The sequence below is a fragment of the Somniosus microcephalus genome, chromosome 11, assembly GCF_052327205.1.
Source record: "Somniosus microcephalus isolate GS21.2 chromosome 11, FLI_Smic_1.0, whole genome shotgun sequence".
Lineage (NCBI taxonomy): Eukaryota > Metazoa > Chordata > Chondrichthyes > Squaliformes > Somniosidae > Somniosus > Somniosus microcephalus.
The window spans coordinates 236,603,751-236,618,783 of NC_140997.1; the positions used below are offsets into that span (position 1 = coordinate 236,603,751).

Consider the following 15,033-nt stretch of genomic DNA (forward strand, 5'->3'; position numbering starts at 1 on the left):
AAGCATGCGTAGATTTTGCTTTTGTTATGGTGAACGTGTTTGTCAATTAGGGTCCCGTTCACCCATCACCCCCTGTGCTCACTGCCCCGTGTCCTAACTCACACCCAGTCCCGTTCACCCATCGCCCCCTGTGCTCACTGCCCCGTCTCCTAACTCACACCCAGTCCCGTTCACCCGTCGCCCACTGTGCTCACTGCCCCGTGTCCTAACTCGCACCCAGTCCTGTTCACCCATCACCCCCTGTGCTCACTGCCCCGTGTCCTAACTCACACCCAGTCCCGTTCACCCATCACCCCCTGTGCTCACTGCCCCGTGTCCTAACTCACACCCAGTCCCGTTCACCCATCACCCCCTGTGCTCACTGCCCTGTGTCCTAACTCACACCCAGTCCCGTTCACCCATCACACCCTGTGCTCACTGCCCCATGTCCTAACTCACACCCAGTCCCGTTCACCCCTCACCCCCTGTGCTCACTGCCCCGTGTCCTAACTCACACCCAGTCCCGTTCACACATCACCCCCTGTGCTCACTGCCCCGTGTCCTAACTCACACCCAGCCCCATTCACCCATCGCACCCTGTGCTCACTGCCCCGTGTCCGAACTCACACCCAGTCCCGTTCACCCATCAGCCCCTGTGCTCACTGCCCCGTGTCCTAACTCACACCCAGTCCCGTTCACCGCTCACCCCCTGTGCTCACTGCCCCGTGTCCTAACTCACACCCAGTCCCGTTCACCCGTCATCCCCTGTGCTCACTGCCCCGTCTCCTAACTCACACCCAGTCCCGTTCACCCGTCGCCCCCTGTGCTCACTGCCCCGTGTCCTAACTCGCACCCAGTCCTCTTCACCCATCACCCCCTGTGCTCACTGCCCCGTGTCCTAACTCACACCCAGTCCCGTTCACCCATCACCCCCTGTGCTCACTGCCCCGTGTCCTAACTCACACCCAGTCCCGTTCACCCATCACCCCCTGTGCTCACTGCCCCGTGTCCTAACTCACACCCAGTCCCTTTCACCCATCACCCCCTGTGCTCACTGCCCCGTGTCCTCACTCACACCCAGTCCCGTTCACCCATCACCCCCTGTGCTCACTGCCCCGTGTCCTAACTCACACCCAGTCCCGTTCACACACCACCCTCTGTGCTCGCTGCCCCGTGTCCTAACTCACACCCAGTCCCGTTCACCCATCACCCCCTGTGCTCACTGCCCCGTGTCCTAACTCACACCCAGTCCCGTTCACCCCTCACCCGCTGTGCTCACTGCCCCGTGTCGTAAATCACACCCAGTCCCATTCGCCCATCACCCCTTGTGCTCACTGCCCCGTGTCCTAACTCACACCCAGTCCCGTTCACCCATCGCCCCCTGTGCTCACTGCCCCGTGTCCTAACTCACACCCAGTCCCATTCACCCATCACCCCCTGTGCTCCCTGCCCCGTGTCCTAACTCACACCCAGTCCCATTCACCCATCATCCCCTGTGCTCACTGCCCCGTCTCCTAACTCACACCCAGTCCCGTTCACCCGTCGCCCCCTGTGCTCACTGCCCCGTGTCCTAACTCGCACCCAGTCCTGTTCACCCATCACCCCCTGTGCTCACTGCCCCGTGTCCTAACTCACACCCAGTCCCGTTCACCCATCACCCCCTGTGCTCACTGCCCCGTGTCCTAACTCACACCCAGTCCCGTTCACCCATCACCCCCTGTGCTCACTGCCCTGTGTCCTAACTCACACCCAGTCCCGTTCACCCATCACACCCTGTGCTCACTGCCCCGTGCCCTAACTCACACCCAGTCCCGTTCACCCCTCACCCCCTGTGCTCACTGCCCCGTGTCCTAACTCACACCCAGCCCCATTCACCCATCGCACCCTGTGCTCACTGCCCCGTGTCCGAACTCACACCCAGTCCCGTTCACCCATCAGCCCCTGTGCTCACTGCCCCGTGTCCTAACTCACAACCAGTCCCGTTCACCGCTCACCCCCTGTGCTCACTGCCCCGTGTCCTAACTCACACCCAGTCCCGTTCACCCATCACCCTTTTGCTCACTGCCCCGTGTCCTAACTCACACCCAGTCCCGTTCACCCGTCACCCCCTGTGCTCACTGCCCCGTGTCCTAAATCACACCCAGTCCCGTTCACCCATCACCCCCTGGGCTCACTGCCCCGTGTCCTAACTCACACCCAGTCCCGTTCACCCATCACCCCCTGTGCGCACTGCCCCGTGTCCTAACTCACACCCAGTCTCGTTCACCCATCACCCCCTGTGCTCACTGCCTCGTGTCCTAACTCACACCCAGTCCCGTTCACCCATCACCCCCTGTGCTCACTGCCCCGTGCCCTAACTCACACCCAGTCCCGTTCACCCATCACCCCGTGCTCACTGCCCCGTGTCCTAACTCACACCCAGTCCCGTTCATCCATCACCCACTGTGCTCACTGCCCCGTGTCCTAAGTCACACACAGTTCCGTTCACCCATCACCCCCTGTGCTCACTGCCCCGTGTCCTAACTCACACCCAGTCCCGTTCACCCATCACCCCCCGTGCTCACTGCCCCGTGTCCGACCTCGCACCCAGTCCCGTTCACCCATCACCCCCTGTGCTCACTGCCCCGTGTCCTAACTCACACCCAGCCCTGTTCACCCATCACCCCCTGTGCTCCCTGCCCCGTGTCCTAACTCACACCCAGTCCCGTTCACCCATCACCCTTGTGCTCACTGCCCCGTGTCCTAACTCACACCCAGTCCCGTTCACCCATCACCCCCTGTGCTCACTGCCCCGTGTCCTAACTCACACCCAGTCCCGTTCAGCCATCACCCCCTGTGCTCACTGCCCCGTGTCCTAACTCACACCCAGTCCCGTTCACCCCTCACCCCCTGTGCTCACTGCCCCGTGTCCTAACACACACCCAGTTCCGTTCACCCATCACCCCCCGTGCTCACTGCCCCGTGTCCGACCTCGCACCCAGTCCCGTTCACCCATCACCCCCTGTGCTCACTGCCCCGTGCCCTAACTCACGCCCAGTCCTGTTCACCCATCACCCCCTGTGCTCACTGCCCCGTGTCCTAACTCACACCCACTCCCGTTCACCCATCACCCCCTGTGCTCACTGCCCCGTGTCCTAACTCACACCCAGTCCCGTTCACCCATCACCCTTGTGCTCACTGCCCCGTGTCCTACCTCACACCCAGTCCTGTTCACCCATCACCCCCTGTGCTCACTGCCCCTTGTCCTAAGTCACACCCAGTCCCATTCACCCATCACCCCCTGTGCTCACTGCCCCGTGTCCTAACTCACACCCAGTCCCGTTCACCCATCACCCCCCGTGCTCACTGCCCCGTGTCCTAACTCACACCCAGTCCCGTTCACCCCTCACCCCCTGTGCTCACTGCCCCGTGTCCTAACTCACACCCAGTCCCGTTCACCCATCACCCTTGTGCTTGCTGACCTACATTGGCTCCCAGTTAAGCAATGCTTCAATTTTAAAATTCTCATCTTTGTGTTCAAATCCCTCCATGGCCTCACCCTTCCCTATCTCTGTAACCTCCTCCAGCTCTATAATCCAACGAGATCTCTGCGCTCCTCCAATTCCGGCCTTTTGAACATCCGTCATTTTAATCGCTCCACCATTGCTGGCCGTGCCTTACATTACACTGAGTGTACAGCATAGAATCAAGCCATTCGGCCCCTCTGCTCCGTGCCGGTGTTTCTGCTCCACACCAGCCTCCTCCCACCCTCTTCATCTCACCCCATCACCATATCCTTCTATTCCTTTCTCCCTCATGTGTTTATCCAGCTTCCCCTTAAATGTATCTCTGCGATTCGCCTCAACCACTCCCTGTGGTAGCGAGTTCCACATTCTCACCACTCTCTGGGTAAAGAAGTTTCTCCTGAATTCCCCATTGGATTTATCAGTGACTGTCTTATATTTATGGCCCCTAGTTCTGGTCTCCCCCACAAGTGGAAACATCTTCTCTACGTCTACCCTATCGAACACTTTCATAATCTTAAAGACCTCGATCATGTCACCCCTCAGCCTTCTCTTTTCAGTCTTTCCTCATAGGTAGAACCTCTCAGTTCTGGGATCATTCTAGTAAATCTTTTTTGCACCTTCTCCAGTGCCTTGAAATCCCTTTTGTAATATGGAGACCAGACTGTGCGCAGTGCTCCAAGTGCGCTCTAGAAATGGTTTGCTTTTTTAAATGGCGTTATTAACCTGCGTCGCTACTTTTAGTGATTTGTGAATCTGTACCCCAGATCGCTCGGTTCCTCTACCCCAGTGCCTGCTGAGGCTCAGTGAGTAAGACCTTCACCTCCAAGTCAGAAGGTTCTGGGTTCAGACTTCCACCCAGAGACTGAAACACAAAAATATCGGCCCACACTCCAGTTCAGCACTGAGGGAGCACCGCACTGTCGGAGGGGCAGTACTGAGGGAGCGCCGCACTGTCGGAGGGGCAGTACTGAGGGAGCGCTGCACTGTCGGAGGGGCAGTTCTGAGGGAGTGCTGCACTGTCAGATGGGCAGTACTGAGGGAGCACTGCACTTTCGGAGGGGCAGTACTCAGGGAGCGCTGCACTGTTTGAAGGGCAGTACTGAGGGAGTGCTGCACTGTCGGAGGGTCAGTACTGTGGGAGCGCAGCACTGTCGGAGGATCAGTAATGAGGGAGCGCTGCACTGTCGGAGGGGCAGTACTAAGGGAGTGCTTCATTGTTGGGGGGCAGTACTGTGGGAGTGCTGCACTTTCGGTGGGCAGTACTGAGGGAGAGCTGCACTGTCGGAGGGGCAGTACTGAGGGAATGCTTCACTGTCGGTGGGGCAGTGCTGAGGGTGTGCAGTACTGTCGGAGGGGCAGTACTGAGGGTGTGCTTCAGTGTCGGAGGTTCAGTACTGAGGGAGAGCAGCACTGTCGGAGGTGCCGTCTTTCGATTGAGACGTTGCCCTCTCAGGTGGACGTAAAATATCCCAGGGCACTATTTTCAAGAGGAGCAAATATTTACCTCTCAATTAACATAACAAAAATAGATTATCTGATCATTATCACATGCTATGATGTGGAGATGCCGGTGTTGGACTATGCTGGACAAATGTAAGAAGTCACACAACACCAGGTTATAGTCCAACAGCTTTGTTTGAAATCACAAGCTTTCGGAGCGCTGCTCCTTCATCAGGTGAAGTGGAGAGATGCATATAGACACAGCATATATAGTCAGGGAATACTGCCAGATGCTTACAGGTAATCTTTCTAACTGCCCTTTATCACACCTCGGCAGAGAGATAATCACAGCAATCACAGGAGTGAATGGTGTCGAAACAGGTCAGTCAGGAAAACATTACATCAAAGAACAATGAGGTGGGGTCACAAGGGGTCAAATGTTGCAGATGCTGGGGTCTGTATGAAAAACAAAAAAACAATTAAAAAAATTTTTTTTTTGCTGGAAATCACAGCAGGTCTGGCCGCATCTGTGTAGAGAGAACAAGCCAATGATGACTCGAGTCTGGATGACCCTACGTCAGGTGGGGTTACATGTAGCGTGACATGAACCCAAGATCCCGGTTGAGGCCGTCCTCATGAGTGCGGAACTTGGCTATCAGTTTCTGTTCAACGATTTTGCGTTGTCGTGTTTCTCGAAGGCTGCCTTGGAGAATGCTTACCCGAAGATCGGAGGCTGAATGTCCTTAACTGCTGAAGTGTTCCCCGACTGGAATGGAACACTCCTGCCTGGCGATTGTTGTGCGGTGTCCGTTCATCCGTTGTTGCAGTGTCTGCATGGTCTCGCCGATGTACCATGCTCCGGGGCATCCTTTCCTGCAACGTATGAGGTAGACAACGTTGGCCGAGTCACATGAGTATGTACCATGTACCTGGTGGGTGGTGTCCTCACGTGTGATGATGGTATCTGTGTTGATGATCTGGCATGTCTTGCAGAGGTTGCCGTGGCAGGATTGTGTGGTGTCGTGGTTGCTGTTCTTCTGAAAGCTGGGTAATTTGCTGCGAACGATGGTCTGTTTCAGGTTAGGCGGCTGTTTGAAGGCTGTTTGAACCCCCAGCTTCTGTCGCGACACTACAGACTTCTTATAGAAACTCCGCACCCACGGACCAGTTGAACCAGGAACACTCCTCGTCACGATGGACTTCTCAGCACTCTACACCAGTATCCCCCACGATGACGGCATCGCTGCGACAGCCTCAGTACTCAACACCAACAACAGCCAATCTCCAGACGCCATCCAACAACTCATCCGCTTCATCCTTGACCACAACGTCTTCACTTTCGACAACCAGTTCTTTACCCAAACAGACGGAACAGCCATGGGGACCAAATTTGCACTCCAATACGCCAACATCTTCATGCATAAGTTCGAGCAAGACTTCTTCGCAGCACAGGACCTCCAACCAACGCTATACACCAGATACATCGACAACATTTTTTTCCTATAGACCCACGGCAAAGAATCACTGAAAAGACTACACAATAACATCGACAAGTTCCATCCCACCATCAAACTCACCATGGACTACTCCTCAGAATCGGTTTCATTCTTGGACACACGAATCTCCATCAAAGATGGACACTTCAGCACTTCACTCTACCGCAAGCCCACGGACAACCTCACGATGCTCCACTTCTCCAGCTTCCACCCTAACCACGTTAAAGAAGCCATCCCCTATGGACAAGCCCTGCGAAGACACAGGATCTGCTCAGATGAGGAGGAACGCGATGGACACCTACAGACGCTGAAAGACACCCTCGTAAGAACGAGATATGATGCTCAACTCGCCGATCGACAGTTCCGACGGGCCACAGCGAAAAATCGCATAGACCTCCTCAGAAGACAAACACGGGACACAACCAACAGAGTACCCTTCGTCGTCCAGTACTTCCCCGGAGCGGAGAAACTACGCCATGTTCTTCGCAGCCTTCAACATGTCATCGATGACGATGAACACCTCGCTAAGGCCATCCCCACGCCTCCACTACTCGCCTTCAGGAGAACAGCGACCACGACACCACACAACCCTGCCATGGCAACCTCTGCAAGACATGCCAGATCATCAACACAGATACCATCATCACACGTGAGGACACCACCCACCAGGTACATGGTACATACTCATGTGACTCGGCCAACGTTGTCTACCTCATACATTGCAGGAAAGGATGCCCGGAGCATGGTACATCGGCGAGACCATGCAGACACTGCGACAACGGATGAACGGACACCGCACAACAATCGCCAGGCAGGAGTGTTCCCTCCCAGTCGGGGAACACTTCAGCAGTCAAGGACATTCAGCCTCCAATCTTCGGGTAAGCATTCTCCAAGGCGGCCTTCGAGACACACAACGCAAAATCGTCGAGCAGAAACTGATAGCCAAGTTCCGCACTCATGAGGATGGCCTCAACCGGGATCTTGGGTTCATGTCATGCTACATGTAACCCCACCTGATGTAGGGTCATCCAGACTCAAGTCGTCGTTGGCTTGTTCTCTCTACACAGATGCGGCCGGACCTGCTGTGATTTCCAGAATTTTTTTTTTTTTTTTAATTGTTTTTTTGCTTTTCATACAGACCCCAGCATCTGCAACATTTGACCCCTTGTGACCCCACCTCATTGTTCTTTGATGTAATGTTTTCCTGACTGACCTGTTTGGACACCATTCACACCTTTGATTGCTGTGATTATCTCTCTGCCGAGGTGTGATAAAGGGCAGTTAGAAAGATTACCTGTAAGCATCTGGCAGTGTTCTCTGACTATATATGCTGTGTCTATATGCATCTCTTCACTTCGCCTGACGAAGGAGCAGCGCTCCGAAAGCTTGTGATTTCAAACAAAGCTGTTGGACTATAACCTGGTGTTGTGTGACTTCTTACATTTATCACATGCTGTTTGTGGGAGCTTGCTGTGCACAAATTGGCTGCCGTGTTTCCTACATTACAACAGTGACTGTACTTAATTGGCTGTAAAGCATTTTGGGACATCCTGAGCTGGTGAAATGCGCAATATAATTGCAAGTCTTTCTACCTTATTTTCCAAGGAGTACGTGGCCTCCTTATTCTTCCTAACAAAATGTAACATCTCACACTTCTGTAAATTTATTAACATCTTCCTCACAACATTCCAGAAATAGTGGGGAACCAATGGTCTTTTGAGAATGAGGAACTTAAAGAAATTATTATTAGCAAAGAAATAGTACTGGAGAAACTAATGGGACTAAATCCCGACACATCTCCTGGAACTGAAACCCTTTAATATCCCACCCAGTCTAATCCCACTCTCCCCCTCACACCCACACCCATTAATATCCCACCCAGTCTAATCCCACTCTCCCCCTCACTCCCCACACCCATTAATATCCCACCCAGTCTAATCCCACTCTCCCCCTCACTCCCCGTACCCTTTAATATCCCACCCAGTCTAATCCCACTCTCCCCCTCACACCCACACCCATTAATATCCCACCCAGTCTAATCCCACTCTCCCCCTCACTCCCCACACCCATTAATATCCCACCCAGTCTAATCCCACTCTCCCCCTCACTCCCCGTACCCTTTAATATCCCACCCAGTCTAATCCCACTCTCCCCCTCACACCCACACCTATTAATATCCCACCCAGTCTAATCCCACTCTCCCCCTCACTCCCCACACCCATTAATATCCCACCCAGTCTAATCCCACTCTCCCCCTCACTCCCCGTACCCTTTAATATCCCACCCAGTCTAATCCCACTCTCCCCCTCACACCCACACCCATTAATATCCCACCCAGTCTAATCCCACTCTCCCCCTCACTCCCCACACCCATTAATATCCCACCCAGTCTAATCCCACTCTCCCCCTCACTCCCCACACCCATTAATATCCCACCCAGTCTAATCCCACTCTCCCCCTCACTCCCCACACCCATTAATATCCCACCCAGTCTAATCCCACTCTCCCCCTCACTCTCCGCACCCTTTAATATCCCACCCAGTCTAATCCCACTCTCCCCCTCACACCCACACCCATTAATATCCCACCCAGCCTAATCCCACTCTTCCCCCTCACTCCGCACACCCATTAATATCCCACCCAGTCTAATCCCACTCTCCCCCTCACTCCCCACACCCATTAATATCCCACCCAGTCTAATCCCACTCTCCCCCTCACACCCACACCCATTAATATCCCACCCAGTCTAATCCCACTCTCCCCCTCACTCCCCACACCCATTAATATCCCACCCAGTCTAATCCCACTCTCCCCCTCACTCCCCACACCCATTAATATCCCACCCAGTCTAATCCCACTCTCCCCCTCACTCCCCACACCCATTAATATCCCACCCAGTCTAATCCCACTCTCCCCCTCACTCCCCACACCCATTAATATCCCACCCAGTCTAATCCCACTCTCCCCCTCACTCTCCGCACCCTTTAATATCCCACCCAGTCTAATCCCACTCTCCCCCTCACACCCACACCCATTAATATCCCACCCAGTCTAATCCCACTCTCCCCCTCACTCCGCACACCCATTAATATCCCACCCAGTCTAATCCCACTCTCCCCCTCACTCCCCACACCCATTAATATCCCACCCAGTCTAATCCCACTCTCCCCCTCACTCCCCACACCCATTAATATCCCACCCAGTCTAATCCCACTCTCCCCCTCACTCTCCGCACCCTTTAATATCCCACCCAGTCTAATCCCACTCTCCCCCTCACACCCACACCCATTAATATCCCACCCAGTCTAATCCCACTCTCCCCCTCACTCCGCACACCCATTAATATCCCACCCAGTCTAATCCCACTCTCCCCCTCACTCCCCACACCCATTAATATCCCACCCAGTCTAATCCCACTCTCCCCCTCACTCTCCGCACCCTTTAATATCCCACCCAGTCTAATCCCACTCTCCCCACACCCTTTAATATCCCGCCCAGTCTAATCCCATTCTCCCCCGCACTCCCCACACCCTTTAATATCCCACCCAGTCTAATCCCATTCTCCCCCGCACTCCCCACACCCTTTAATATCCCACCCAGTCTAATCCCACTCTCCCCCTCACTCCTCGTACCCTTTAATATCCCACCCAGTCTAATCCCACTCTCCCCCTCACTCCTCGTACCCTTTAATATCCCACCCAGTCTAATCCCACTCTCCCCCTCACTCCTAGTACCCTTTAATATCCCACCCAGTCTAATCCCACTCTCCCCCTCACTCCCCGTACCCTTTAATATCCCACCCAGTCTAATCCCACTCTCCCCCTCACTCCCCGTACCCTTTAATATCCCACCCAGTCTAATCCCACTCTCCCCCTCACTCCCCGTACCCTTTAATATCCCACCCAGTCTAATCGGGGAGATCAGGTTGCAGAAACCTGGCTTGTATATCCTTAAGTTTGAGCTGTGATCTAATTGGATATTTAAATTGATAGAAGGATGCGATAGGATAGATACAGAGAAACAATTTCCTCTGTGGGAAATGGTAAGTAGTTGAGAAGTGGCCCTATCACAAATGGGACAGGTTTGTTGGGACTATGGTCAGATCTTGTTTCTAAACGTTCTTCTGTTTTTGAAGGTCAATTGGAATGACACCCCTCTCTCCCTCTCTCCCTCTGTAGGTTGTCTACTTCACTGCCCTATTCCCGTACCTTGTCCTGATCATTCTCCTGGCTCATGGAGTCTCCCTTCCGGGAGCTTTGGACGGCATCATCTACTACCTGAAACCTGATTGGTCCAAGCTTGCCGAAGCTCAGGTAAAAGATGGATCATTCCGTTCCTTCCCCCTCGAGTTACCTGTTTTTTGTTTTTTTCTCCCCCCACCCTCTTCCGATTCTCGGAGAATTTTCCGTAAGATGTTGGACTGGGCGCAAGGCTTTTCTCTGTTGTTCTTATCCTGTTGGCCAGTTCCCGATTGGTGGAGTTGTGGAGACCCAAGCTCTGAGGGAGTAACTTGGAGCAAAGCTTCGACATTCTAATTTAATCGAGTTCGTCGGAAAAAAACCCCGTTGTTGTGTTGTTGTTGTTGTTGTTGGATTCTTTAGGTTTCTGTAACTTGAACCTTTCCACCCACGGATCGTCCTCCCATTGACTCCGAGCATTCTGCTGCTGCCTTTATAGAATGTTTTATTTTACTTGATTTCTCTTGAAGGTTTGGATTGATGCAGGAACCCAGATCTTTTTCTCATATGCGATTGGATTAGGAGCACTAACAGCACTAGGCAGCTACAATCGTTTTCACAACAACTGCTACAGGTAACCCGGCGATGCAGGAGATACACTTTATTCATTTCCGTACTTTTTCTTTCTCCAAACAACCATTTTTGGGTATTTTCACAAGTGGAAGGGAGGCTGTTGAAGGAAGGGACGCTTCCCTCTGGTGTCAACAGTTCCATTCTTTTATCTGTGATGTGCGCCATTCACGGAGTGACCTCTGGTAAACTTCTGAGCCCCCGACCAGCCAACTGACGGGGTCCGTCACCCACTTATGGTCGTGACCTTTGCCGTCCCGCCACCCCCTCTCACGCCAAACCACCCCCCAACCTGGACAATGCGATAAACTAGTGATTGACAGCTACAGATACCTGGCCTGTAGTGTTGTGGGGGGTGGGCGGGGGGTTCGGGGGGGCGGATCGCTCCTGTGAACATCGGCCCGCACCGAAAGCCGGGTGGAATCCAGTCTCCGGTATCGACGAGTGGGAAGCTGAAGATCACGAGAACCCGCGAGGCAGGGATTAACACAGCGGCGGTTTGGATGGGCAGAGGACGCGGCCTTCAGAACCCCCCGCGCACCTCTTCAAGCACACGTCGGTGCCGCACCCTCCTCCGAGCCGCTAAAAGATGGCCAGGCTGGAACCTGGGTCTGCTGGGGGCAGCGGCCCGGGTGTCAAGGGTGGAGATACCGGAGGGCAATCGGCACCTGTGGAACTGAACCCCATCAAAGGGGGGGTGCGGGGCGGGGAGGGCGTCAACGTCCTTAGGAGGGGAGAATTGGCCAGTACAGAGAGAAAGAAGAAAAACGAAAGCACGCATGGGTAACGACCTTTTACTCATGGGTAGAGAAGGGCCAGGTATCTCTGCTGTAACTGTCAGTCACTGCCACATGTACCTGGTGCGAGTTTATTGATAAAGTACCAGGGAGTGCTCACTATTCTACACCACCTTAAACCAGATGACTACTACTAAAAAAAAAATGAGGACATGTGCATCTCGTCTGACCGCGCCTGCCAGGGCCTGAGCATGGCTGGCCTGAGCAATGTTGACCATTAACAGTGACCACAGACAGAAAGCGGGCCTGGGCTTGATCCCAGGTCTCCCAATAGCGAAGGCCAGCGGCCTAAGGCTGGCAACATAGCTAGGCCCCGCCACCTAAGTTATGGCGCAATTCATCAGCGACATTGCGGGCAAATTGCGACAGCACATGTGGGCCAGCTGGACTAGCCTAGACCAGGGAGGACCGCACTAAGCAAGGGCTTTGCTCACTCACCCACCACGCACACACCTCACCAATACTGGTACAGCACCAATTGCCATCTATTCGTAGAGTGAGTGACAGGCAGCTGATAACATTATTTTGTAATTAATAACACAGACGGAGGCCATTCGGCCCATCGTGCCTGTGCCGGCTCTTTGAACGAGCTTCCAATTAGTGCCACTCTACCCCTGCTCTTTCCCCACAGCCCTGTGAATGTTTCCCTTCAACTGTTTATCCAATTCCCTTTTGAAAGTTACCATTGAATCTGCTTCCACCGCCCTTTCAGGCAGCGCGTTCCAGATCACAACAACTCGCTGCGTAAAAACTGGGGGGAAGGACAGGGGGGGAAATTTGGCTGTTTATTTACAAGAACAAAAAACTGAGGACTTGTAAGGAATTAGTTGTTTGTGGATCATTCCTCCCTGTGCTGGGAGTGAGTGATTCCAAGCTTTACACTAAGTGATGTTTGAAACTTTACGGTGAAACTTCTCCCACAGCCTTTAGATTTCAATACCAACAGCTAGGCTCACACTAGCCCATGAACACGTCCGCAAATGCTTCTATCTATGACAACCCATTTGGAGGTTACTGCTGATTTACCCAACCCTACACAATGGATTAAGCGGGCACTCCCTCATTCGGCACATACCATGCTCTGGCACTCTGGTGCTAGGGCCACCTTCCTTCCCCCTTCATTTGCATTAAGCTTACTTTCTGTGGTCCTGTTACTGTCTCTTGGGAGAGCCCTGGTGTAATCCCCCTGACTGGTGACGCACACTCCCCAGGTATGTCATTGCTGATATCGTGTCGTGGTAATCATTGATTGTCGCTTCAGTACGAGAAAGCCAGGTCAATCTTATCTGTGGTTATAGACCTGTTCAGGACACAGGTCTTGATGTGTCATGCTTTCCTGTTGGGTTCTGCTCCTTCACACGATTGAGGTTGTCAGTTACTCGGAGCAGGAGAGCATACTGCAGTTATACAGGTGCTTGGCTACAATAGATGCCAGCTTGTCCCTTGTATCTTCCTGGCTCTCTTCCTCCAGTTCCAGAGATTGAAGGGGTGGCCATGATTGATAATAAGGTATGACCTTTCGGCCCTCTTATAGACCTTCACAAGTCTGATGTTATCGACCTACCAACTGTTGTGCTTTTCTAGCCTTTTTATAGCTAAGTTCTAGTGTATACGAAATAGACTGGGGTTTGAGGAACATGCTCTTCACCTGCAGGTAAGCTTATGAGGTGGTAGAAGAAGGACTGGTCTTCCCACCCACTTCCTCATCCTTCCCACCCACTTCCCCTTCCTTCCCACCCACTTCCTCATCCTTCCCACCCACTTCCCCTTCCTTCCCACCCACTTCCCCTTCCTTCCCACCCACTTCCCCTTCCTTCCCACTTCCCCTTCCTTCCCACCCACTTCCCCTTCTTTCCTTCCCACCCACTTCCCCTTCCTTCCCACCCACTTCCCCTTCCTTCCCACCCACTTCCCCTTCCTTCCCACCCACTTCCCCTTCTTTCCTTCCCACCCACTTCCCCTTCCTTCCCACCCACTTCCCCTTCCTTCCCACCCACTTCCCCTTCCTTCCCACCCACTTCCCCTTCCTTCCCGCCCACTTCCCCTTCCTTCCCACCCACTTCCCCTTCCTTCCCGCCCACTTCCCCTTCTTTCCTTCCCACCCACTTCCCCTTCCTTCCCACCCACTTCCCCTTCCTTCCCACCCACTTCCCCTTCTTTCCTTCCCACCCACTTCCCCTTCCTTCCCACCCACTTCCCCTTCCTTCCCGCCCACTTCCCCTTCTTTCCTTCCCACCCACTTCCCCTTCCTTCCCACCCACCCACTTCCCCTTCCTTCCCACCCACTTCCCCTTCCTTCCCACCCACTTCCCCTTCCTTCCTTCCCGCCCACTTCCCCTTCCTTCCTTCCCACCCACTTTCCCTTCCTTCCTTCCCACCCACTTCCCCTTCCTTCCTTCCTTCCCACCCACTTCCCCTTCCTTCCTTCCCACCCACTTCCCAATCTTTCCCAAGCAGTACAGGCTCAAGAAGTTTCACCTTCAGTTTTCAGCTACCTCTTCATATCCGAATCCGACTTCGCCTCTTCCCTTCCTTTCTCAGGCTGTTGTTAGTTTCCGGGCCATTTATATGATGAATAACAACTCTTGTTTAGGTGTGGCCAAGAAGATTCAGTATGGTTTTCCCAGAGAACTTCTCTTTATCCCAATAATGCGAAATAGAATCTAGGGCCCGGTCTCCTTCTCAGAACGCGGCTGTCCAATTCCTTGAAGAGGGATTTTTTTCCTGATTGGACCATCATTGGAAATAGTGAACCTTTATTGGTTCAGTTAAGGTTCACTCCATCTAGGATTGATTTCATTGGCTCCAACTACAATGCAGTCTAATTCCTGAGAGGCTTTCCCAAGTAACTGAGGCGGGGCAGGAGACTGTCAGTGAAACAAAGCTTTAGTCATGACACCACACAGTAACAGCCCCGAGTACTCTCCAACCCGCCCCACGTTTAACATGCATGAACGCTGATTGTCTAATTAACCAATTATTACGAGCTATTTTTCCTCAGTTTAGC

General features: G+C 53.4%; 1 protein-coding gene across 2 annotated transcripts in view; it reads left to right on the plus strand.

The window, feature by feature from the left end:
- LOC147111360 (sodium- and chloride-dependent creatine transporter 1-like) overlaps nt 1-15,033 on the plus strand; it is a 314,028-nt gene that overhangs the window by 237,580 nt on the left and 61,415 nt on the right. For both annotated transcript variants that reach the window (XM_086002176.1, XM_086002177.1), the window contains exons 6-7: nt 10,600-10,734; nt 11,130-11,233. In XM_086002176.1, the coding sequence (XP_085858302.1) occupies nt 10,600-10,734; nt 11,130-11,233 (239 nt within the window). The remainder of the gene's footprint in view (nt 1-10,599; nt 10,735-11,129; nt 11,234-15,033) is intronic.